Source organism: Gymnoscopelus microlampas (assembly GCF_963454915.1).
Source record: "Gymnoscopelus microlampas genome assembly, chromosome: 6".
In the NCBI taxonomy this organism is placed as follows: Eukaryota; Metazoa; Chordata; class Actinopteri; order Myctophiformes; family Myctophidae; genus Gymnoscopelus; species Gymnoscopelus microlampas.
The window spans coordinates 32834694-32862042 of NC_139943.1; the positions used below are offsets into that span (position 1 = coordinate 32834694).

General features: G+C 40.2%; 1 protein-coding gene across 1 annotated transcript; it reads left to right on the forward strand.

The window, feature by feature from the left end:
• The first annotated feature begins 2514 nt into the window (after positions 1-2514).
• Positions 2515-26236, forward strand: amn1 (antagonist of mitotic exit network 1 homolog). The gene is made up of 7 exons (XM_084059400.1): positions 2515-2563; positions 4731-4863; positions 8720-8849; positions 12907-13121; positions 22854-22907; positions 23321-23432; positions 25259-26236. Exons 1-7 carry the CDS (start codon positions 2538-2540, stop codon positions 25333-25335), a joined length of 747 nt encoding a protein of 248 aa, XP_083915526.1. The 5' UTR covers positions 2515-2537; the 3' UTR covers positions 25336-26236.
• The last annotated feature ends 1113 nt before the right edge of the window (positions 26237-27349 follow it).

The window sequence follows — 27349 nt, forward strand, 5'->3', positions numbered from 1 at the left end:
ACAAAGTATGCTAGCATACACCTGGCTGAATGTAGGCATACAAGCAGTAGTGGAATGTAACTGCAATTATTTAAGTGCTGTACTTAAAGGTAGGGTAAGTGATATTTTTTGGTTAAAACAAAAAGTATTTTGTTAAAAGGTTAAAATACTATATTCTGATAGTAATCATTGCTATAGAGTGTTTGTTCAGTAACAGGAGTCTCCATGTCTCTCCAGCTCTTTAATAAACAGAAAATACATTTTTCGGTAGGTGTCAAAATCTCAGCCAATCAGGAGAAAGTACCCATTTTTAAGCTTAATTTGTATAGTGTTCCAGTTCCAATCTTGCATGCTCATTTCTTTGTGTCATCACTTCCAATTTCACTTGTTTAATCTATATCATGATTGAGTTCTCTGTCCTGGTTGGATAAAATTGGAAATGAAACTGAAACTGAAACGAAAATGCATTTTCTGTTTAATAAAGAGCTGGAGAGACAAGGAGACTCCTAATACTGAACAAACACACTATAGCAATGAGTATATCACAATATAGAGCTATTTAACACTTATTTTAACCAACGCAAATCACTTACCCTACCTTTAAATACAGTTTTGATGTATTTTTACTTTATTGTATTTACCATTTTGTTTTCAATAATTATACTTCTACAAAACTGCATTCATGGGTCAGACTGGTGTAGCTGCTATAGTTGTAGCTGACGGTGTATCTAAATGTCAAATCAACAGGTAGAAAGATTAGGTCAAAATACATTGAAACAAATACTTAAAACACTTTCAACGTCTCTAATGTAGGGTTCTTCACCAGGGGGGACCCTTAGGGGGTCCTCAGAGTTTGTGCGATATAATTATTATTTTTTACACACTTGAACCCTAGCATCCCTATTCTGAAGAAAACTTTAGCCAAAAATAGCAGATCTACAAGCTCACAAGGTTTCGTTGTGAGCTTGTAGATCGGCTATATTCGGCAAAGAGATTTGGTGCAGAGGGGTAAAAAAAGAGAAGACCAAGTACAGAGTGAAAGTTCAGGTTCACTAAGTGTTGACGGTTTGGTTTGTATAGTGGGGGTCCCTGCTTCTCTCTCAGGGTTGGGTTGAAAAACGTTGAAGACCACTGCTCTAATATTGCAGATATGAGGCAATGGGGTAATGATATTGCATTGTGTTTCACTGTGTGGCTCTTCTCCCAAACAACCTTCACTAGCATGACACATATTACTATATAATATACTGATGCCAACACTTTTGTACTTTTGTACCTTTACTCAAGGCCTTTCACTTGTAAGAGAGTATTTTCCCATTGTGGTATTGCTACTTTTACTTACATTAAAGAAAGAAAGAAGGAAAGAAAAATGATCTGAGTACTTCTACCACGGCATACAAGTAATCCACATCCAGTGGCTGGCAGTAGAGTGACAATTTATAATGCAAGGGTCATACAATATGGCAGAGGAAGAAGAAGAAACCAAAACAAGGGTATTAAAGAACATTATTTAAAGAAGGATGAAGGAGAGATGGCAGAAGAGGTGGGAGGAGGAGAGGAAGAGAAGATGTTTTTGTAGAATTCAGACTCAGAGGAAAGTATATAGGAGAGGTGAGGGGAGCAGGAAGGAGCAGAAGACAATACAATACTATCGCGGCTAAGATTTGGCCACACAGGCTTTAATAACTACTTCAGTGACAGTGTACATTATTGGGAAACAACCAATGAGATGCAATCATTGTGGGGAGGAAGAAACAGTGGAACATATGAGGAACTGCAGAGAATATGAGAAGATTGAGAATTTAACAGAAATTAAAGAGCGGTATTAAGTAAATATACTAAGAAGAAATTCAGGGGAAAGGTGCTATAGATACATATTTGAGTATCTTAGAATGACACATTTGATAAAAAAAAAAAAAAGATGTTAAGTTATGTATTTAGTTATTATAGGTATTTATTGGTGACTCAGGCTTTCAATCATGTTGAATAAAGAGACTATTGGTTATTTTCAACAGCTTGTAGAAAAAAATGAACTTGGAATCAGAGGATTAAAGTTGATGAGTAGTTGCTTAGTTTTATTTAGCTTCCATCATTGTTACATTCAAGAAGGAGACAGTCCGTGGTCAAAACTTGGAAGATCTTCAGGTTGTGTCTGTCTCTCGAAGACAGCTCGTAGTCTGCTTATATACTGTTTAGATCTAATCTAATAACCTGCATAATGCAATTGTATGTATGTTATATACCTTGCACATGTTTAGGTAATCTAATAACCTGCATAATGCAATTGTATGTATGTTATACAAGGGATGATCTCATGGCTACTGCCTTGCACATGTTTAGGTCACATGTTGAAAGTGGGAGACATACATTGTATTCTATATATCCTGACTAGCTTTATTTCCACACAATTGGCTTTCTTCCAAGTGCCTTTCTCATAACATGCACTGTTGTAAAATATCCTATAAGACGAGTAGGTGGCGGTAATGCGCAATTATGTTTGCCAACCGCCAATAAAACTCAAATAGAAGAAGAAACCAAAACAAAACAAAGGGAGCAGAATGACGGTCGAATGTCTCTTGGATATGTGAGTGTTGTTGACGTCTAACATTAGGTTGATGTGATATTATAAATCAGTGGTTTTCAACCCTTTTCATGTCAAGGTCCATTATTTATTCGGCATTTGAGTCACGAACCCCCATTTGATGAGATTTACCCTCTCGGACCCAAAAACTTTGTTGTCGTTGGATACGATTTTGTGCACAATTCCATGCTGTATTGATGTTGGTACCATAGGAGAGATGACAGGCAACCGTTGATCAAAATAACAATTCTTCTATATGCTGTAATTGTAGCTGTAGTATACAACCCTCGTAGACGTATTTATGATTCTGACGTTTTCAATCTACGAGAGTTGTAGGGTTCACCCCCCATGGAGACATGGACTTTCTGCACTATGCCCCGCAAAGTACTCCAAACGTGTACAAATTGAAACAAAGGTGCTTACCCCAAAGCCCCAAATGTTAACTACTTCCACGGGGTAGTAGTTTAATGTAATAATCCATATCTTTCAATAAAGAAGTGTTTTAATGCGGTCTGTGGCCGATTCTGTCGGAAGTTCCCAATGGGCGGTATTGACGGTAGTGAGGGGGCGCATCCGGTGAAACCCGGAATTACACTAAATGTAAAGAGGAAGTAAACGAGGGTGAACAAATGGCGTTCGGCCACAGACGGCATTAAAACACTTCTTTATTGAAAGATATGGATTATTACATTAAACTACTACCCCGTAGAGACAGTTGACATTTGGTAGACTTCTTGTAAATTAAGTAATGCAGATGTTTAACAATAATTGAACTCTTGAGAGCCTGAAATGAAACCAAATGAACCCGCAAGGGTCCATTTGGTTTCATTCTACTTTAAGAGTTAAAGATCTATAATAAGGGTCCATTTGATTACCAACTCTGTATCATTTAGCTGGGGACCACCTGGAATCCCCTGAAGGATCACTGGTGGTCCCCGGACCACTGGTTGAGAACCTGTTATAAACAATATTCAGCATGAAGAATTACTGCATGGATGGTTACTGAAAGCTCGTTTTTTACTTGGAGACGTAATGATCATTTTATGAATACCTCATTTTTGTTGCCTGTTGATTATACTTTCACTGCATTAGAATTCTTTCAGGTATTTGTCTGACTTATAGATGAGTGGTTAGATTGATATCGTTGATGATGTTCTGCATAGTGTATATCTGTCATTTAATGTCACTATGAATTGAGTACAATGGACCCCAATTGAAATAAGCCATAGGCGTTTTTTTGTTTTTTGTTAATCTAGTTGACCTTGCATTTGAACTGTACTTTCATGTGCAAACTTCTAAATAAAGTATTCCATCAATCAATCAGTTGCCTGTCAGGCAGAAACCTTGTATCTCCATTACATTTTTTGTAAATTAACCACTTAAACCAGTGGTTTTCAACCTTTTTCGTGTCAAGGACCCCCAAATTGACACATATTGGCCAACGGACCCCCATTTGAAAAGATATGCCAGGGACTCAACCATTTTGATTTAATCTACACTTTATCATCATCATTAGTGTTCATTTAACTCTGAGAGTGTACAAATGGAACCAAATGGACCCGAAGCGTCCATTTGGTTCCATTTGTACACTCTCAGAGTTACAGACACATACGGGTCCAGTTGGTTCCTAACTATTAATTAGGCAGGGGACCCCCTGGAACCCCCTCAAGGACCACTGGTGGTCCCCGGACCACTGGTTGAGAACCACTGACTTAAACCCCAGCATCCGTATTGTGGGGAAAGCTTTCGCTGAAAATAGCAGATCGACAAGCTCACAACGCATCGCATTGTGAGCTTGTCGATCTGCTATTTTCAGCGAAAGCCTTCCCCACAATAACAGAAAAGACACTAGTATAGAGCCCTGAGGGACTCCGCTCAACAAGATCCGCTCGTTGTGAGCTTGTAGATCAGCCATTTTCAAAAGATTTTATACATTTGAAAATGGGAAATTCTTTTACTTTTAATACGTTAGGTATATTTTGATGGCAATACTTTTGTAGTTTTAGTCAAGTACATTTTGAATTCTGGACTTTTACTTGTAACAGAGTATTTCTACATTGCAGTATTGACACTTCTGTTTAAGTAAAGAATGTGAGTACTTTGTCCATCACTGGTCATTTCACTGGTTGAGAGATGTGAATAGGACAGCAGCTTCCATTGTGTGTTGCAGCTGTGCAGAGAGTTTGGCTACCTATGCAGACAACTACCTCAGTGACATCAGGACCTTACCTGCGGGCTTAAAGGACAAACTGCTGCAAATAATGACTTCAAGAGGGACAGTCACTGACATGAACATCGGTCAGGTACGCCTACGTTTAAGAAAAACAATACACTATGACAGGCAAGGGATCTTTAAATAAAACACGGTTAACTTTACTAAGTACTTGTCAACACATGAGGGAGAAAAGAAGGAGATGTCAGTCAGGGAGCCTGTCATATTTATGAGCTGTCTTTCAATACAGTTTTAGTTGGAAATTTAAATAAAGAAATCACCACATAAACTGTTTACCAGTAAGTGTTTTACTTGCTCACAGTTTCATCAATTTCACTTCACTCAACGTATTACTACCACCAGTCACAGCATTAAGTTTTGTTTTTGTGTCAATCCGAAGTGATGATTAGTTTCAGACACAATAGACCACCCACCGAAGTCCTGACGTCACTCGTTCATCCCCTGGTTCGTTAAGTAATTTCTCTATGGAGAATAACATTGGGTCATCATAGAATCGTCTCATATAAGAATTGTGGTCCAAAAATAAACAAACTGTCTCGGCGATATTGTCAGGGAGGAGGTTCTGTATCGTTTATGATAGTCAGTCACTTATATTTGATACAGTCTGTTTCTGGCGAAAATGTAACTAATTCGGCGGAAGTAACATTATCGTTTTCTCACCGTCAGTTGATGCTTCATAACCATAAGAGTCAAACCGTTTATTTTTGGAACACAGTTCTTATTTGACGCGATATTAAAGACGTCTATGGGATTCAGAATGGGGGTGGAAAACCGCGAACCAGGTAGACAAGCCAAGGATGTGTAAATTACGTCAGACTTCGGTGGTCTATTTGTATCGTTTCTAATTTCTTTCTCATTGGTGAAAAGAAATCAGGTTAGTCTCTTTTCTACGCAATATAATCCTTACTGTTAATATGGACCCTTACGGTGATGTGATCTACTTAAGGACAAGTAAGACGCGCGAACGCTGGAAGCGAACGCAGCTCGAAAATATTGTGTATTTACGGACTGTGTGTGTGTGTGTGTGTGTGTGTGTGTTTTGACTGTAGCTGCACTCTGGCGCACTCTGTCGGTTGCACACAGGCAGTGCAGGCAGTGCACACATACTGCACACACACAGACGCACAAGCCGAGCAGAGTTTCATAGTAGGCTCCACTTGGGCGGAGCCGCGCCTCCTTCCGCGTTCGCAATAAGCTTCAATATCTGCCACTCAGTCTGAATATATATATATATATATAGCCGCGGACTCCCCATCTGTAAATGTTTTTGTGCCAGGGACCTCCAGAGGACCCCCCTCAAAGCTTGCTTGGCCGATATTCACTCCTGGATGCCTCAACAAATCTGACATTATTCTTTTTGGTCCCCTCAGTTCAAAAAACACCATTCTAGACAGTCTTGGCCCCATGGCAACTAATGTGACTCCCGTTGCGAGGAACCTGGATGTCAAATTTGACTCCGAACTCTGTATTGAAAGCCAGGTAAAAAAGGTGTTCCAGACCTGCTTCATGCACATAAGAAACATCTATAAGATAAAATTGTTTCTTTCTACAGGAAATCTTAAGACTTTTGTGAATGCTCTGGTGTATTCTCGCTTAGATTACTGTAATGCCTTGTACTCTGGTCTGCATCGCCTGCAATTGGTTCAAAATGCGGCAGCTAGGCTCATCACCGGTACCAGGAGATTTGAGCACATGACACCTGTTTTAGCTGCACTTCACTGGCTGCAGGTCTCCTTCAGGATTGATTGAAAGATTTTTGCTGCTTTTTAAACTTTTAAAGCTCTTAATGGTCTAGCTCCTAGCTATTTATGCAATATGGTAGAACCCTATGTGCCAGTGCGTACCCTTAGATCATCTGGACTGGAGATTCATAAGGCTAGTTTGGTGACCAAAGGAGATCGGGCCTTTGCCATAAAGGCCCCCAGACTCTGGAACAGCCTATCAGAGAAACTCAGGTTAACCAGATCGATTAACGATTAACAAGCTTTAAATCCCTCTTAAAAACCCATTTCTACAGAATGGCCTTTTTAACTCCTTGAGATAAATCTTGTTCGTTATCGCTCTGTTCTATTGTAAACTTAATTTATTACTGTTATTGCATAGTTGTTTGATTGCTGTTTTGATTGTTCAAGCACTTTGTAACATTGTTTTAAAAAGTGCTATACAAATAAAGTTGTTTTATTATTATTGTTATTATTATTATTATTAAGAGAAGACCTGTGCAAAAAAAAACGACCCTAACATTTAAAAAAAAAATAGCAGCTGTTCAAGCTCGCAGCGCGGCACAAATTTTCTTTTTTTACAGGTAAATGTCATCGTATAAGATGGATATGTGTTCTGGGCAATGACGCGTGTAGTTTTGGTCCTCGCTTCTCACTCTGTCGCTTGGGGCATAACAGGAAGAGCGCAGGAAAGAACCAGAGGCCTGTGGTTGGGGGTAGATGAAGGTTTCACACCACGGCTCGTTGGTAGCTCATCCATCACGTACGTACGTACATTGAGTGACATTAAAGGCCAGACCGCAGTCACCGCACCAATGTAACTATTCGCAACTGCCATTGGGGATTATGGTTGCAAGTATTTGCAAGGTTTTGCAAGGAGTTGCATTGGTGTGGACTAGCCATTAGGGTAAAAAGGTACAGTACATACTCTATGTGCTAGTTGTGCAATTTAGGTGCAAAGAAGCACCTCAGCTACTGTGAAATCTCTCAACCAAGGAAACATGTAGAATAAACTTTAGGTTTCATTGGAAAGGAGACATCACAGCAGGCAAATGATTATTGCATTGTAATCTGATTACAACCAACACCAATTTGGTTACATCTGTACACTCAAAGAGCTACAAATGTATAAATGAACACAGATTTGACTGTGTGCTGTACCTACCCTAGCAAGTGTTTCACAAGATAGGGTCTGGGGACCCCCAGGGGTCCTTGAGGGGTTTCAAGGGTGTCCCCAGCAAAATTATTCATAGTTAGGAACCAAATGGATCGTTGCAGGTCTGTAACTCTGAGCGTGTACATAATATAAAACCTGATGGACACTTAGGATCCATTTGGTTCCATTTATATACTCTTATGGGGGTCTGTGGCCTAATGCATACCAAATGAGGGTCCTTAAAAAGTGTGAAAACCACTGCCCTAAGCAGCCACCAATAGGGACATGGCATCATATCACAGAACAGGCGTTAATTGTTTAATGAAAATGGAAAAGTGTGGTGGAAAATTCACTACGACAAAAATAATTCTGATGGACAATAACAATACTCAGGCGGTCTCAAAGTACAAAATAAGTTTATTAAAAAGGCAAAAAGGCGAGTGTGCGCTCATACAGGATACTCTTGTACCCCTCGTTGCTTGGGATAGAGAGGAAGTAAGTACCAACTGTCAACATCCTCTGCCTGCCATCCATCAATAAGGATATTGATGATTTAAAGGTTGCAGACAGGGGAACCAATACATTTCCTGGAGATTTGAAGAAGTGGCCCCTCTAAAATATACAGAAGCGATGCAGTTTTGGGTACAGAGTGTAAAGTGCATAGGGTCACTTGTAGGATAGAGAGTTTCAAATCAATGCAATGACAGCTTCAAGTGCAACGATTTAGCAGCCTTGAACGCTCAGAGTTTTTCAGCCAGTGTTATCGTAAATCATTATGTGTACAACATTCCCATCCCTATGAGCATGTGAAACAGGATATGTAGATGCCAAGTCTGTAATATGTTCTCATACAGCTTTATAGCTCTCCTATACATTTCCCATCCCCATACATGCGAACAGATGATCATGTAATTTTGGCCTCATACAGACATTTTTACCTGTAACATGGAAGTTTGGAGGAGAAGACCCCAATGATCTGTAAACTTTTGCTTTGCCATTTTTGCATATAAATGAGTGGTATGAGGCAATCATTCTTATCTTGTTCTCAGCTGTTGCATCCGGGGATACAGAAGCTGGATCTACGTTGCTGTCCAGTGTCAGATCTTGCCCTACGACAGATCAGCTGCCCACAACTCAAGATGATAATGCTGGTTGGCTCTCAGAGAATCACTTCAGAAGGTAGCCAACACACATGAAAAGGGAAAACCTCAAACGAATTATTCATATGTTCTGTTTGCAGTTGGCCTACAGGACTGTTTGATCCTTATGACTGATTTTCCGTATACTTGGTTGTGCATCATGTCGTACACCAAAAATAGATCTTCGATGGTCTACAGTGGTCACCGCCGGTGATATGTGAATCGATTGATGAAGTAATTTGAAAGTCCTAGCAGACTAAAGCAAGTGGCACGCCGGGGAACAAAGTTATTTGTGACACAGTAGTCACTTCTCAGATTGCTCTGCTTTATTGTAAGACAGACATATTTATTTCCATTTAGCATGGGTGGAACAAGGATATTCAGGGACATAACATGTTTTACAGGCAATTAAAGACAAAGCATTTAATTTATGTGCACAACAAACAGTTCCACAGCTATCAAAGCCACAACTAAACAAGGTTAAACCTAGGTTAAACCTCTTTGGTTACTCCATCCATCTGGGGGAGCAGTTTCTTTTAACATTTATATGGTTTACAAAGTGTGTGTGTGTGTGTGTGTGTGTGTGTGCCCTATAATAGATATCTGCTGCAATTATTTTAGAGAAGCATTTCTGCCTAAATGTATTATTATTATATATTTTTTATTTAACATTTAACTTGTGATGCGACACTGCACTTCATCATCATCTGTTTAAAGTCCGCTTTCCAGGCTCCGCTGGGTTGGACTGGATTCTCGCTATGGCTTTCTTCCACCGGGAACGGTCCATGGCCATCTTGTGATTGATGCCGAGTGCTTTCATGTCAGCTAACACGGTCATCTGCCAGGTCTTCAGGCACTTGAAGTTAAAGACATGTATTTACACAAGAGAGTGACAAATATAAGTCATATCTCATCCAAAAGCAGAGGTCAAGTTGTCACAACCTGTGCTGCTGTATGTGACGTGAGCTGCATCAACCAAATGATTGCGCAAGTCCTCTGACTATATACGTCACACTTTTAGTAATCTGCTCTTACTGCTGAGCTGTCCACCAGAAACAGACATCGGCGATACTGTGTGTGTGTGTGTGTGTGTGTGTGTGTGTGTGTGTGTGTGTGTGTGTGTGTGTGTGTGTGTGTGTGTGTGTGTGTGTGTGTGTGTGTGTGTGTGTGTGTGTGTGTGTGTGTGTGTGTGTGTGTGTGTGTGTGTGTGTGTGTGTCTTCCACTTTCATCTTCTTAACAGTTTCATCGCACGTGTACACATATTTATTCTCATACAAAATGTAGCATTGGTGGAACAAGGATATTCAGGGACAAAGCATAAATGCACTAAACATGTTTTACAGGCAACTGAAGACAAAGCGATGTAGTCTGGCTATATCAATCTGATACATCTTCAACAAGTTCAACCATCAATCTACTGCTGTGTGGTTGTAACCACACACCTCTGTGCTATGTGCACAACAATCAGTTCCACAGATATCAAAGCCACAACTAAACAAGGTTACACCTAGGTTAAACATCTTTGGTTACTCCATCCTTCTTGGGGAGCAGTTTTGTTTACAAAAGCATTTATATGGTTTACAAAGGCATATTATTTTCACAAAATATTCACGTGCAGACTGTGTGTATCTCGCTTCGCATTGAGACAGATAGTGTCACACCTCCACTGCTGGTGTGTGTGTGTGTGTGTGTGTGTGTGTGTGTGTGTGTGTGTGTGTGTGTGTGTGTGTGTGTGTGTGTGTGTGTGTGTGTGTGTGTGTGTGTGTGTGTGTGTGTGTGTGTGTGTGTGTGTGTGTGTGTGTGTGTGTGTGTGTGTGTGTGTGTGTGTGTGTGTGTGTGTGTGTGTGTGTGCGTGCGTGCGTGCGTGTGCGCGCATATAGCTCCAACTACATCCGTTTCATCTAATTGATCAACCAAATAAAGACGGTTCCCACAAATGACACCATGATCAGACAGATGATAATGAACGCTCTCCCTCCCCATATTCCCTGGCAAGGGCTGTTTCAGAACTCAGAGAACGGCGAGGCTGCAGAACATCATCCCTAACATGAAAAATAGGCATTTCCCCAAATTAACATTATACCATATCTTCTTAGAACCCACCAGCATAGTGAAAACCCAATGATGCCCAACCAGGCCAACGCACAGCAAGCCACTCTGTACCTGAGAGGTTTGTATTTGAGGAATGATAGTATATAGCCTATATTGTATGTGTGGGCCTAGGCTACTAGATCAACCTCTTGTTTCACTACAAATGCCATAATAATATGACCTGATTGTAAGTGTTGTAGCAGAGTGTTTTCAAGAAACAAGACAGACCAGAATCGTCACTGAAGCATGAATGTATTCAAGAAGCTGCAGCGAGTTGATGCAAGAAAGTTGTTCCATCAAGTGATTAGACAATGCTGAGTACATGTGTGCTTATAGACTTTTTTGGTTAATCCCCTTTGAACCTTCTAAAAACATCATGTCTGACACACAAGAAATGGGTTTTGATTATCACTTGAATGTCAGGATATACAGTAATTTACAGAAACAGGGGTTGCCTGGTTAGGCCTTGGCATATTGAAATATGACCTATTCAATTCCACATCCTCCTAATATGGAGAGCTGAAGAATGGATAAGTTACGTTTGGATGTTCACCATGGCAATGTCTGATACCACTTCACAGAGGAGATTGTGTGCACCTCTTGTACCTGTTTTTAGGCCAGCACCTTATCTCTTTACCGGTCGTCAAGTCGTCGCCTTGAGGTGTTATTGCTTTGTCAGAGATGGTCAAGTTAAACCCAATGAGCTGTTATTGGGTTCCTCAAGAGATAATCAGTGACCTTCAGAGCACATGCAGGACTGACTTCTGGGTGAAAGGCGACAGCTTGACACAAGATTTGAGTTTACACAATACCTCAAACATAAACTGGCATGATTCAGGCTTATTGAAAATGTTACACATACCAGCAATAATTGATTGATAAAGTAGATAAAGGTAGACCTATCAGGAAAATTATAACTTTGAGTGTGACATTATAACCTTGACTTCTATAGGACATGCTTTAAGGAGTAGTTCACCCAAAAAAAGGATTCATGGATTTTTTAGTTTTTGTCGCATTCCCAAGCCAATAATTTGATTACTGGCTAATGTATCACCCGGTCATCAAATTATTGGCTCAGGAATGCGTTAAAAACAATGGAACATTGAACATTTTCCATGAATAAAATGCCTTGTGGGATGTGTAATTCATAGAGAATAAGTAAACATTTTTGGGCGAGCTATTCCTTTAAAGTGTTGCTCTGTGCAGACAAAAATCTGTCTTGTGACTACATTCCATTCTGTCAAGGTTGTGCAACAAAGACTCCTGACCCGATTCTGTCTTATATACTGTCTTCCTCACTTAGCTTGGAGCAGGATATACTGTCGTATCTTATGCCTTCTCACCTCACATAAGGGGAGGAGGGGAGCTGTTCAGACACAGACTGTTAAACATGTTTGCTGAAAACATTATTAGTCTTTGTGATCAACTTGTATTACTTCAACTCAAACTTGGTTACGGATAACAATTTAAATGTGTGTGTGTATAGCGGAATTTCAGCTACAACCCTTTATATTTGTGCAGTATTGAAGTAGGGGTTCTTCTGCCGCAACTGGAAAACAAATTCTAATAATAATACTCAAGAGCGTTGGGGTCATTTAAAAAACAACAAAACTTAAACTCTCATTTGCATTCTGTGGATTGAAGGAAAGAATAGACTTAGTGCCAAATGTTCTACTTGCAACCACAAAAAGTAAGCAAGGCTGAACTAAAGGGATGTGTAGCCTACCTATCTTTCTCTACTCCATTCGGCACCGGAGACAGAAACCACGGACACACACAGAAAAGTTCAAGGAGTGCGCCACATAAATAAAAACAAATTCACCTGTGAAGCAGCTCCCTTTGCCACCCCTACGGACGTGCCACCCGGGTCAATTGCCCATGTTGCCCAGTGGATGAGCTGCCACTGATACCTACCTACAGTAGATAATTGGATTTTGTTGTGTGTGGCTAATCTTTGCTACAATGTAATAATACCCACTCATATTTCTCTACTCCCTGTGTGTAGGAGTGATGTCCTTGGCCTCATCTTGCCCCAGTCTACAAACAGTGGATCTAGGAGAATGTGATGGCGTAACAAATGAGGGAGTAACAGCTCTGGCCCACAGCTGCAGACATCTGGAGGTAGTTTCTCTAAGGAGCTGCTCCACCATAGGAGACACAGCTCTGCTGGCACTTGCAGACAACTGCAGGCTCCATACAGTTCTCCTCTCTGGAACACAGGTACCCCTAATACCTCCCAAAGATACACACCTTACATACTCACATTTAATACTTCCCAAAGATACACACATTACATTACTCACATTTAACAGTCTTCTGTTTAGTTTAGTTTTTATCTCTAGAAGTCATACAGCGTCACAATAACACAATTCTACCAGGATTTGACTATTCCTATTGTTAGTATGTTTTTGTTGCAAACCCTTTTAAGACCTGTCTCTCTGAACATGCATTATATGTCCGGTTCAGGATGCCCAGTTAATTGCATGTAATGTTTATGTGACATAGGTCCGGTAAAGGTCGGCCCAGTTAATTGTCATGGAATGTGAGGGTTGTTCTGTTCTGCAATTGATACCACATGTTTAGTCATGGGCAGACGGAATTAGGGTTGTCAGAGTGAAAAAAAACTATTTGTCCAGGCATCTTTTGATTGATTGAATACTTTATTAACAGTTTGCAGCTTGTACAGAGGTACGGTTTACAAAGATTGTTAAAAGGATAACACAAAAGCTCCTATGGGCTTCTTTCCATGTGGTCATATGTATTCAATTCATAAAGACATTTAAAGACATACAATAATAAACAAGACAAAATCAATACTAGTAGCAATGAACGTATATGTACGGTGAACAATTGGAGGGGTGGGGGGGTCCTATTGGTGTTTAAGCTTAGAGGGCTTTTCCAGGACTCACAAAATGCAGACAGGTGCTCTTTTATGGCAGTTTTGAAGGAGGGTACACTTTTTAGTGAGAGTCACACTTTTTGATGTTTGTGTGGTTCTCAACCTTTTCAGGTCGCAACTTGTGACCCCCCCAAAATAGTCATATTTGAACTGGGGACCTCCCACCCTGACAAGCACTTGGAATTTTAGGAGTTGAGGCATTCAATTTAGTTTGACTTGGTTCCACAGATAAATATTGTGAAAATAGCCGATCTACAAGCTTGTCGATCAGCTATTTTAACACATTTTGCCTCTTTCTTATATTATTTGACAATTTGGCAAATATTTGACCAGTTTTTATAGTATAGTTTGCTGATTACTTTAGATGTAGTAAGGGTCTTTTTTATATTTCATTTCACTTCTAGTCTCTTTTTGGGGTATTAGGTATTACAAATCCTTAAATTGTCACTTTACTGTCATCTGGGGACCCCCCCCCCCCCCACCCCCCCAAAAAACAAAAAATCATGTGGGGGTCCCGACCCACAGGTTGAGAACCACTGCTCTACCCTGACCCATCCCACAATAGCATAATGAGCAAGGGTTAGGCACCTGGATCAGTAACCTGATTCTTGACTCCAGTCTATTTGTTCTCAGAACCTGACCATCGAAGTTTCATATTATCATGTCTGGCTGTAACTCAGGGGGTAAAGTGGTTCCCGGTTCGATCCTGGCTTTGTGTCAAACTGTTCTTGAGCAAGACTGAACCCCCAACTGCCCCCGATGAGGGTGGTTCCTTGCATGGTTGTGTCCGCCGTCGGTGTGAGAATGTGTGTTTCATTGGGTGTGTGAATGGGTGAACTTAAAGCACTTTGGAAGACGTTATTCATGCGTACATGTAACGCGCTTGAAATGGATCATGAGTTCTTTACAACTACAACAGTGTGAAGTGATTTGAATTTCTATCAAGGTGCCAAGTGGTGAACACACCAGAAGCCCTTGTCTTTTTCACCATAGAGGTGTAATATAGCTTTGACACCCATTTCAGTTGATCCTCTCTTCCTGGCTCCTCAGCAGTTTTTGCATATTTGGCACTCTAACCTTTACTAAATCTGTGGTGCTGACACCTGTAAAGAGTCAGTTAACTTACTGTTGACAATGTGAACTAAAAATCACGTAGCTGAGCATCCCACACACACACACACACACACACACACACACACACACACACACACACACACACACACACACACACACACACACACACACACACACACACACACACACACACACACACACACACACACATACACACATACACACACACACAGCTGTCAAAGACTGTAACCATCTCACATTAACCTCACATTAAGTCCTGGTGACAGGGACTTGCGTTGACCATCAAACTCTTCTGATATCACTAAAACATTTCAATAAATAAATATAAATGCAACAGCTAAGTAGCTTCATACTGTATATCATTGTGTTGTACATTGTCAGCTTGATACCAAGAAGACCTCTATGTCATTAAACTAGCATAACCATATATAACAGACATAGTAACATGCTTTTTTCATCAAACATTGTCATGATATGCTACAGCTATTCCCAGTTTTCAATTATATATACTGGGCCCTATCTTGCAAGGCATAAGGCCTTATGCATAAACTTATCAGGCATTTTCAACTATTTTGAAAAACATAGTGAAAATAGCTGATCTAGAAGTCGATGTAGGACGGCTATTTTCACTATTTTCAAAATGCAAGATAGGGCCCATAGAATTATAATAATTGCTACTGATATAAAATAAGATAGACAATACATGTACACATTCAGTATATGCAACAATAGTCTTGGAAAGTCATAACAAAATTACATGGACTAAATAATCATATAAGATGTCAACTATGGACGCTGTCCCCGAAACTTGTGTAAATAAAATGTGTGAACCATCTGTAGTAATTTATCTAATAATGCGTGCTCTGCTCTGGTCGTATTGTTTTGTCTCCCAGGTTGTTGAAGGCCATGTTTCCACATTGTATTAATAACGAGGAATTCCTGTAAAAAGTAGATACTCTTACTGATTAACAGAAAAATTGTGGATAATTGCAGTTTGAAGAACAAGAACTATGCAAAATGTCCTAAAATAGTGAATGAATGGACTTTTTGTAATTGTTTGAATTGAGATAGAAGCAACAAATAAGATCAACGTCAAGTTTGGAAGCATTCTATTTTATGAATAGAGAGATAGAGAAACAAAGCAAACACCAGTAGCAGACATGTAAGCTGGCCTTGAGAAATGAACACACTGTTCAGACATCAAGGTTTATTTGGGGAACGGAACTGTCCAAGCGGAAAACTGCTACAGCCCCATATCAATTGAAGATTACAGCTGTCAGCGTCCTCTCAATTTATCTAGCAGTCCATGTAGAGTCTACATGGACATTGTAGACAATGGTCAGATAGCTATGCATATCCTAGGTGGTCCTTTGTTACAATTTGTTTGACCTCCTGATACATGCCTTGCCTGAATCTTCTAAGCTTACTGTTTGAGTTAGATTGGAAAGCAATTCATAGCGACTTATTGGAAAGCAATTCATAGCGACTTACAAGTGCGAGGTCAAAGTAAGCAGAGTAATGTAAGTAAGCATGAACCCTGGTCAATAAATAACCTAATAAAAGATAAATAGTCATATGAGTAGAATGCTATGAAAATAACGTAGTGCCTCAAATGTGCCTTTGTGCCTGACACGGTATAACTGCATAGAAAACTAGCATCTATCTAGAAAAAAGAAGGGATACATGGAGAGACGAGTGCTATGGGGGCGAGGTGGAGTCTGAAGACTTGACAGTATCGTGGATTCCAGAAAATGCACTCGGAGAACAGAACATAACACAAATGAACCACTGATCTGAATTAAAGGGATATTTCACATTCAAAAATAATTTGGGTCATTTTATCTACTCAGGCTTTTGTGAACACTCATTCATTCTCCATTTTAACCATGATAGATTCACCAAGAACACCTGTCCTTGGTTCTGGTGACTCATATCTTCCTCCTAATACGTGAGGGAGCCATGTTTTTCGATTACTTTTTTCATTGTATTAAAATGTTTCATTTTCCAAGCTTTTTTTTTAATAAATGAAAAAAGTAATTGAAAAAACACGGCCCCCTCACATATTAGGTGGGCAGTATGAGTCACCAGAACCAAGAACGGGTGTTCTTGATGAATCCAGGGCTGCCAACACTCCTGGATCCCGCATGAGTCTCCTGGTTTTTGACCATGTCTCCTGACACTCTTCTGGATTGTCATTTCTTCTGGTTTTCTTCTGGATTTGGTATCCAACTCCCAAAATTCACCAGAACACAGGAAATTACATCTACTATGTTAAAAAGTTTCTGAGGGGGAGGACCCCCAGACCCCCCGGTTCGGGGGTGTGGTCAGTGCATGCCATCATACAGAGATATTAACTTTTAAGTAATGAATGGTTATTATTAAAGATGGGTCTTACATTGCTTCAGTCATCAAATCAATTTCTGTAGGCCTACTTTTTTAATGGATGAAATTGTACCCATTATTTTCCAATGCTAGTAAAGCAATGTTGGCAGCCCTGTGAATCTATCATGGTTAAAATGGAATTTGAAGTTACAATGGGTTTGTATAGGAAGGAGGCGTGTCTGATCAAATAAATATCAGATATCTAAATACTGAATCAAGAAGCTTAAAAACTGTCTGGGGTGTTCACAAAAGCCTGAGTAGATGTTTAAATGACCCAACATTTTTTTTAAAGTGAAATATCCCTTTAAGAATAAAGGTTTATATTGAACAGTGTTGCAACAAGAAGACAGCACTCACAATGTTACACCCTCTGTCCCAAAGTCACTATTGGCGAACACTCACTTTTATACAGACCAGTAAACGTCATAACCTTTGCTCATGTTCTGCTGTGACAGCAGGTCAAAAGATTGTTGTGACGAGATTAGGCCTGTCACAATTATTACATAATCGTCTAATCGCAATTATTTGAGATAATCACAATTATTTTTGCATAATCGTCTCCATGTTGAAAAATGCTATTTTACATGTATAACATTATTAAATATGTCAATACTTTCTTCGTATATTTAAGTTATTTGTCATATCTGCCCTGTACAATTTTTGATTACGAAGCCTAAAGGACAGAACAGAAATTAAATTTGTATTCATATGTCCCAATTTTCAATGCCAAACACACAATTAAATCGTTAATCGCAATTATTTGAGTGACAATTAATCGTCAACTTAAATGTGTAAGACGTGACAGGCAGCCCTAGACAAGATAAGCGTCTATTATTCGAACACACTTGATTATACTTGCAAGCAGTCTAAGTTAAACCCAAACAGTGTCTCAGCCTGAATGAGCAAAGCCGTTAATGCTGGGCTTCCTTTTAGCAGAGCTTTAGATACACTATACAATACATACATTTTTTGTAAAACCATACAATGGACAATACAGCCATAATACAGGGCTTAACGTGTTAATGCATTCCGTCATACCAAGTTTGCCCAGTGGTCAACCAAAGTTCAAGCAACAGACAGGGCTATATTTAGAATAAGCTCTTCGATCCTGATCGTTCAAATAAGACAAAATCATTCAAAATAAGACAAAGGGAGGGGCCCCGGCCAGTGGTGTAATGGCAATTTTTAGCGGTGCCAACCGCTCTACGTTTGACTCTGTCTGCGTGTGGGTCCGTGGGTCCGTTTGTGTGAGCACGGGATGAGCACGGCAAAGAAGCAAACAGCTATAACTTCAGTTTGCAGCATGCCACCAAGTCCAAATTTGGTATGTGGACTTAGACCACCAATAGGGATGAGCATGAATTGATGACGTTATCAAAGAGGGGTCCAGGGACCCCCAGCGCCCGTATGAGCACGGGATGAGCACGGGATTTTAAACAGCTATAACTCCAGTTTGCAGCATGCCACCAAGTCCACATTTGGTATGTGAACTTAGACCACCAATAGGCACGAGCATGAATTGAAGTTATCAAAGAGGGGTCCAGGGACCCCCAGCGCCCGTATGAGCATGGGATGAGCACGGGATTTTAAACAGCTATAACTCCAGTTTGCAGCATGCCACCAAGTCCACATTTGGTATGTGGACTTAGACCACCAATAGGGACCAGCATGAATTGCTGAAGCCCCACCCCCTCTGTCTTCCCATTGGCTGGCCTTCAAACAGCCATAACTCAAGTTCGCAGCATGCTATCTATATATATACAATTTGAATCCTGCGCCATGTCGGTTGTCAGTATGTATGCGACGCCAGTGTGACGGTGTGACGTAATCTGACATCACGATGACAACGCCAGTGTGACGTAATCTCACGACAGCATGACATCACGCATGACATCACATCCTACCTATAAATTCTAGGATGCCGTCAGATCGCACCAGTTCGACGGCTTCCATAGTGGGTTTTGGTCATTGGAGAGGTGATGCACGTCACCTCTTTCTGAAGTGGGTACTTTCAAAGCCTGCCGTGGATTTAGGAGAGCACAAAACTCTCTCTCACACTGTGAGGTGCCTGTAAGGTGGCACTGCAAAGTGAACGACGCGTCACGCTAGACGTTCGGGCCGCGTAGCGGCCCGAACTTCTAGTGGAGTACAAATTTTGTACATGGACTAAAGCCAGCAATAGGGACTAACTGTCATTACTTAAGCCCCGCCCCCTCTGTCTGCCCATTGGCTGGCCTTTAAACAGCCATCATTCCAGTTTGCAGCATGCTACCAAGTACAAATTTGGTAAGTGTACTCAGACCACCAATAGGGACGAACTGAAATGAGTTAAGGCCCGCCCCAAAGGCACCGCTTCCTTCACACAGGGTGTGATTTTTTTCCCAGGGGACCGGTATTTTAATGACGTCACATGCACGTGCGAGCACGCCATTTGGGGCTCGTGAATCTAGGGGGTGAAAAATTACCAGTGGAACCACGTGGTGTCCCGTGTAGTAATCACGTAGGCTGCTTTATAATGTTGACTGGGCAGATCAGAATCTGTAATGGGTTCCCCCCCGCGCACACATCCCCGGTGGGTGCACGATGCGGTGCTGGCCACATGCGCGCACAAAGCGCCATAAAACGACCATAAAACAACAGTAACAACACACTCTACCAGCCTTCAGTGGTGGAAAAAGTACTCAAATACTGCAATGTAGAAATACTTTGTTACAAGTAAAAGTCCGGAATTCTAAATGTACTTGAGTAAAAGTATAAAAGTATTGTTGACTACGTCTTAAAAATGGACAATCCATGTCAAAATCTACCTTGCTGCCGATTAACATTAAGATGGCGCTAAGCCAAATAAATTCATGTGAAATTCAGGGGTGGGGACTCGAGGAGGTTTGATAGTGGGGTGGTAGGAAGAGCTGTACACTGTACAGAGATAGGAAAAGCAAGAGGCCCTGGTAGGAGAGAAATTTTTACTGACCTCTGGGAAACCCTTCTAGAGGTTGGTTAGAAGGCCTCCGAAACAAAAAGTAACAAATGAGATAAAATGCTAAAAATCGATAAAAGAAAAAATAGGAGAAATCCTTAAAGCAAGCGCCGACAATGTAATTGTCTGAGTTAAGTATACTGTTCTTGGAAAAATGGTTTAATCTTTTATTGATAAGTGAATCATTGACAATCAGTAGGTTCATCCTGCCTAAAAGTGAGTCAGGGGAATGGATCTTATAGTGATCTTTCACTCATTAAGATGAGCGAGGTAAATATTTTGTGTTTTTGAGCTTGTAGATCGGCTGTTTTTCGCCGGAGTGAATCTTTTGTATTTTTGACCTTGTAGATCGGCTGTTTTCGCCGTAATAACTATTTTGGGTTTATAAGCTTGTAGATCGGGTGTTTTTGGCGATTGTGGGGACTGTGGAGTTTAGGCTGGTGGATCTATTGTTTCTACCGGGTTGAAGTCCATAGTCTTTATAATCGTAGAACTATTAAGTTTAACTTTGTCGATCTGCAATGTTTGAGTAAAATAGCACCTGAGCTCCCAAGGGGGTATTAAAAGTCCAGGGTATGGGGAACCGTATATAATGGGGATTTGTGCTATTGCCCCTGAGTAGGCAGAATTATATGACTTCTGCATATATGTTGACAGATTTATACATTGTTTGCATGCAACCATACAGTATATGCTTTTGCCGACTTTCTCTTTTCTGTATGCACAAGCTACTGACCACATGTAAGGTGATAGATGTACCGGAACATTTGTCTGCGAGCCAAGAGGCCCCTATTCATGTTGTCATGTTGGTAGTGTCTCAGCTACCTATAGTTTTCAATGCATGCATGCCTTATAGTGTTGCATGCAATGCAACTCTCTAAGGAGATAAGGTTGACCAGACATGGCTGACTAGGAGTCACGTGATGTCTAGAGTGTTTGCATGGTCCCTTTGTCAGTCATGCGAAGTTAACCTGTGGGTCTCCAAGGCAGGACGAGGAAGTTGATTTATAATCACATTTTTGCTGTGTTTGCTAAAAAAGCCCTGAGAGGAGGGGTGGGCATATAATAACATTTTTTGATGCGTTTGCTAAAAAGTTTCTCGAGTTACCTTATATGGGTAATAAACAATAGTGTATGACAGGTGAAGAGGAGGATCACAGGGGTCAACATGGAGTAATGTCTGGCACATGTCTGGGTTTTTGGGTATAAAGGTGCAGCCCGTTCAGAGCATAGACTGTATAAATGAGATGGACAAAGCCACTCCGCTCTCCAGACAGATGGGTTCCCAGATTGCCCCTCATGTGACCTCCCTATGTATGTGCCTCAGGCATACAGAGGGGTTGATGAGGGAAAGGGACCTACACTTGCTCATAGTTGAACAAGTGGTCCATAGAGAACTATATTTGACACACAGGCAGACACCATAGCAAATTCTAAGTTATGAGTCACCATTCGAATTCAATAGTTTAATTTAATCAATGCTTGCAGGAATGCATACACCATATGGCAGTGGTAAAGTATGTTAATAGAGAACCATCATGGAGAGATAAGTATTTTCCCACTACAAATATGACGTGCAGAACCCTCAATGGCTCCTTGTCACAGTTCCCAAGTCCTGACATAACAAATATATACCTGTTATATAGATGTATTGATAACTTCTTTGTTTGTGTATTTTGTTTGTGTTTGTTCGTTTTGTATTGTATTGTAATCTATGAAAATATAAATAAAGATTTGTAAAAAAATATATATATATATATATATATATACCCCAAGGGGTCAAAGGGCACATGCAGGCCCCACTCTCTGTCAGCTAAACCTTTTTTCTGTCATCTGACACAAGCTGAGACTCCCAGACGCGCGCGCGCGCGCACACACACACACACACACACACACACACACACACACACACACACACACACACACACACACACACACACACACACACACACACACACACACACACACACACACACACACACACACACACACACACTGTTTTTTCAAAGAAGTTAACCACTTAGGCGCTGTATTCTTCTCATATGACGAATAGCAGACCTACAAGCAATTGTTCTTCTTTTATGAAGAAAAATAGGGGGGCTTGGACACCAGGATGGGAAACGCTGTGCTATACAGCACACAAGTACAGTATGTTAACGTACTGTACTTGTAAATATAAATGAAATGATAAATGATATTTCATTACATAAAATTATGTAATTAACAACAATGTTTCAAATGAAGCCCTAACTCATAGAAACTGGTTTCAGAGATCTATATACAATGTTTAAGAACTTTAATTTGTGTTACATTTGACAACAAATGCATGTTAAAAGGCAAAGCTTTTACATTGCTATGTAAGAGCATTGTTTGTTCTTAATTGCCCAGGGTTACACTGTGGCTTGAACTCTGATCCCTGAGAGGAAATCAATGTGACCTTGTACAAGGACTACACTGCTCATCAGTGACACCTGCTGGTTGAAAAATAAAGTGGATAAGTTACTAGTGATCATATTCTTGGTTATGACTTTTATGGTTATAGATAAAATCACACCACCAGCACATAATAATTACTGGACTGTCTTCTTCTTGTTTGTAGATTACAGACAAGGGCATCGCTGGACTTGTTGGGCTTTGCTCCAATACTTTGCATGTAAGTAAATGACTACTAGAGACTTACATATCCCATTAACTGTGTTTAACTGTTCAGACCTTCTAACCACTCAAACGCTATATACAGTACTTAATTGACTGGAGTCTCTCTGGGCTCTATACTTGGTCCGCTCTTTTTTCCCATCTACAGCTAATATATTCACAGAAAATAACCGATCTACACATTCACAATGCGTCGCAATACGACACGTTGTGAGCTTGTAGACATGATATTTTTGCTGATTGTTCGCCCCAGAATAGGGACACTAGGGTTGTGGTTAAGTCCTGATGTATATGTCCTACAACAGTGTTCTCGTGAAAATAGCCGATCTACAAGCCCCCAACGCCGCGCATCGCAATGTGTTGTGTGCTTGTAGATATTGTAGCTATTTTACATTTCTTGTTTTTTTGTAGGAACTACAGGTGGCTAGATGTCCTAACTTGACTGATGAGACTGTGAAAAGTGTTTTCACAAACTGTCCCCACCTCAGAAGATTTGCCTTTAATGACTGTCCTCAAATCACAGGTAAGCCTGGCAACATCTTTAACGGTTTACAGAGTTTCATTTAGAAACCATGCTGTTACAGAACGGTATTACAAGCTATACAGTTATGCAGAATGACAGTCGAGCTGGAACTATCGATAATTTTTTCGATTACCGGTAATCAAATAATCTATAAGTGTGTTTCGGCATGGCGAGAGTATGTTTTGCACCCTGTCCGTCCGTCCGTGTGTCATTCTGTCTGTGGACAGCTAATCTCCGGCACCGCTGACTTGATGGCAGCGAAACTGAGCACACACACTCCGTGGATGCCAATTCAGAGCCTCTGCCCTTATGGGCCTTTACAGCGCCACCAGGAGGCCGCTTTTTGCCAAACCCATTTTTTGACAGTACCCCTACAGATTTTGTCCAAACATCGTGCAAATCGGTACACAGTATCTCAGTATCACATTTTTCAATGCTCCGTTTTGAATAAAATCCCTCAAATCATGAACACGGCATGCAGTTTCCGTCAAAATCAGCCTCATGGTGGCGCTATAACAGGCCAATTCGTGTTTTTCCCTATAACTGCATCGATCTGTGTAAAACTTTGTATGCGCACTCCCTAAAGGTCAAGGAAAAACCTTTGGCCTGCATTTTTCACATCTGCAAGTTCATAGTGCCACCAGGAGGCCGACTCATGTAAAACAATTTTTTACTCCTTCCGATTTAAATCAAATTTCACGCAAATCGGTACACATGATCTCTATAGTCATGTGATCAAGACGGATCTGTTTTTTCTTTTTCATATTCCATCCTGATTGGCTAAGTTTCACATCTAACGTTTGCTGTAGTGGCTTGTTTTGAACAAAGTGCCGCAAATCATGAATGCAGCATCCGATTGCGGTCAAACGCACATTCACACCATGTTCAGGAACAAATGCCACCCTTTTAACATTGGCCTGTTATAGCGCCACCAGCAGGTCTAATTTAACACATTTTTGGAACAAAATGCCTCTAATCATGAACAGTGTCCGATTGCCGTGCAAGGCCTAAGAAGAAATGGCACCCTTTTCACATTGGCCTATTATAGCGCCACCAGGATGCCACAATAACCTACCTGAACTGGCGGAGACCTGTGCTCCGAGGAGCACCTTTTCTAGTTTGAATATATTTTTGTATTTTATTTTATATAGCAACGAATCGATGTAAAACCCTTCAAATTTATTTTTATAATGAACTAAATTGATATGTCTGATTAACCTCTTACGCCCTATAATATACTTTGTCGCACAACAGTATCGCACAAAAATAGATAAAATAACCGATCTACAATGCCATGCGTTGTGAGCTTGTAGATCGGTTTACATCTTTGAATTTGTTTGCTATTTTTGAATTTTTATAAAAAAATTGTTTTAATAATGGATTAAATGTATTAGTTAAATTAGGATGACTCTGGATGAGTTCTGAACCCTCTCTGAACACTTCCTCTCACAACACATCCTGGCTATAAATTCTGCTTCGCATTTTTAAACATTTGGAAATCAACTTGGTTTAACTTGTAACATCATTTATATCCTTCAAACAAAAACTCAAGCTGCACGAGATAAGTTGACACAAAACAGTCCTGAAGTCTCCTCTTAGAAATACTAAACAGCTTTGACGGCTGTATATTGAACATATTCATGACATATATACATTTTACCAATTTGATTTAGGTCAATGAGGAAAGATGTGAAAGGTTTCTAATATATTTTTGGAAGTCATGCGATGGTATCATCTATTCATGCGTGTAGAGCTTGGAACATAGACCTGTATTAGTCACACTGTCAGTATGAACCTAAAACTGTTTTTTTTTTGGCACCTCACAGAGCAGTGTTGGGTATCCTCCCTGCAAAACTGTCTTGGCCAAGGCAAGGTTCAAGATGTAACATGGACAGTATACTGAAGGTGCTTGGGAGAAGAATGGCAGTTGACCAACTTGGGCCATTGTTCCAAGGTCAAATAAAACATGTTGATAATAACAAAACATTTAAAAACATTTAACAGATTAACAGCAGTAGCTAGTCTCTTGAGTTGTTGGCTAACACAATTTTCAAATGCTTCAGCCAAACAGACTGTATATCGGAACTTTATTAGATGTCCTGCCTCCCCCACTCTGCAAATAAGGCCTACTGTAAATCAAATGGAAAGTTTCGAACGGAAATTACAAACAGATGGTGATTTTTGCAAGGTGTAGATTTTGTAAGAGTTGTCTGGCTTGAGAGACTAAGCAGATGCTTTCATTTGTTGTTTGTGAAGACTATAGCTGTTATCTACAGTATTGATACTTGGTCTTCATGTTACTGTGATAAGGCAATGGACAGCTGCACTTCAATGTTGCTTGTTGAAAGAATCATTACAAAGAGAGAAATTGACAGACATTCCCGAGACCATACATTGAAAGGGTAACGGCAGCATAATAAAGGGAGAGGCGTGGAAAAGTGCTATATGCTTTGATGTTTAGCAAGGACCATGTAGTGTAAATATTGTCCATGATCTGTTTTGTGCTTTATGGCAATCATTGATGTTTGTTTTCCATCACTCCACCTCCCCCTTTCAAGAGGCTGTTCATAAGTGTCCTGCCGGGTTATAATTGGCACTTTCTTTGCACTATAAATGAAACACTCTTGTAACATGGAGTTCATGTTTTGTAATATAATAAATGTTGTAGTGTTATTTGTAAAATCTTTTGCTTATTTAAAAAAAGAAGCAGATTTTGGTGCATGACATTAGACAGTTTCAAGTGAAAATCTCACTCTAATGGAGCATGGCTGCCCCCTGCTGTCTTGTTAATAAACTACAATGTGATATAACTTTACTGTTTATGGCTCATTTGTAACCAGTCACAAGGACTATATGTGTTTACTGTTGTTTAAAATTAACTCTTGGTTCAGGCTCAGAAAACAAATGTGAATGTTTGTGTCTGAGCCATCTGGAAAAAGATCTCTACGTATGTATCATTGACAAAAATGCCTGATGTACTGTAGAATATGTCTGGATGGTGGATGGGGTTGAATCTTGTGCATCTGAAGCATGATTGTAACATTAAGAACTATCATGAATTTTAGCTATTGAGTCATTTACAGGGTCACCCACACCTTGCACTATAACTATATTATTCACTGCTGTCATGACATTATAGTTGTGGCGTAGACTTCGAGTTAGAACAATTTTTAAAACAATTATAGTTATAGCTTGGTGTGGTTGGCCTCTGCCCTTTAAACTACTACAGTTTGTTCAGTTTGTTTGTTGGTTCAAGTATTAATTGGCCAATGTAATGTGTATGTCTACTAACCATCTGTATATCCCAGGCCTGATGATAAACCACTGTTTGGGGTTGATTAACAAATGCATAAGAAAAATGAATGCACCATTATCATTATTCGGTTTTATTATCAGCTTAATTAATGATATTTGGATTGATGATGTATAGTATGTACTAAATTACCTTGTGGGACTCAAAATAACTGGTAGATGATGTTTACTTGTTTGTGATGTTTGTTATATGACGAAAACCACAAGGCCAGTTATTCAGAAATACAGAAGTTCCACAGAAAGTAGAAGTGAGAACCTCAAAAAGCGGTAATGTGCCGGAAACGCAATACGTATGGGTCGCGCCTTTCGTAGAATAGGGAAGTTTCTCAAAACTGACTAGAAGTGGGAGGGAGCTTTCCAGAAAGTAGCTAATGTAGTATATTGTTGACAAGCATTTTGCATGGAGAGAGAATAATGTCCAAGCCAGACAGTTCTTTTGTCAACATCCGAACGGATGGAGCTCCTTCCCTGGCCGAAACACACACAAGAGATGAATGGAATGGAACTGACTTGAACAAAGAATCGGCTCTATTTACCGTACATGTTTTTTACATGTGCCGCTGCTGTCTTTGGTGTACTCACAATTCCATGAGTTCAAGACCAGT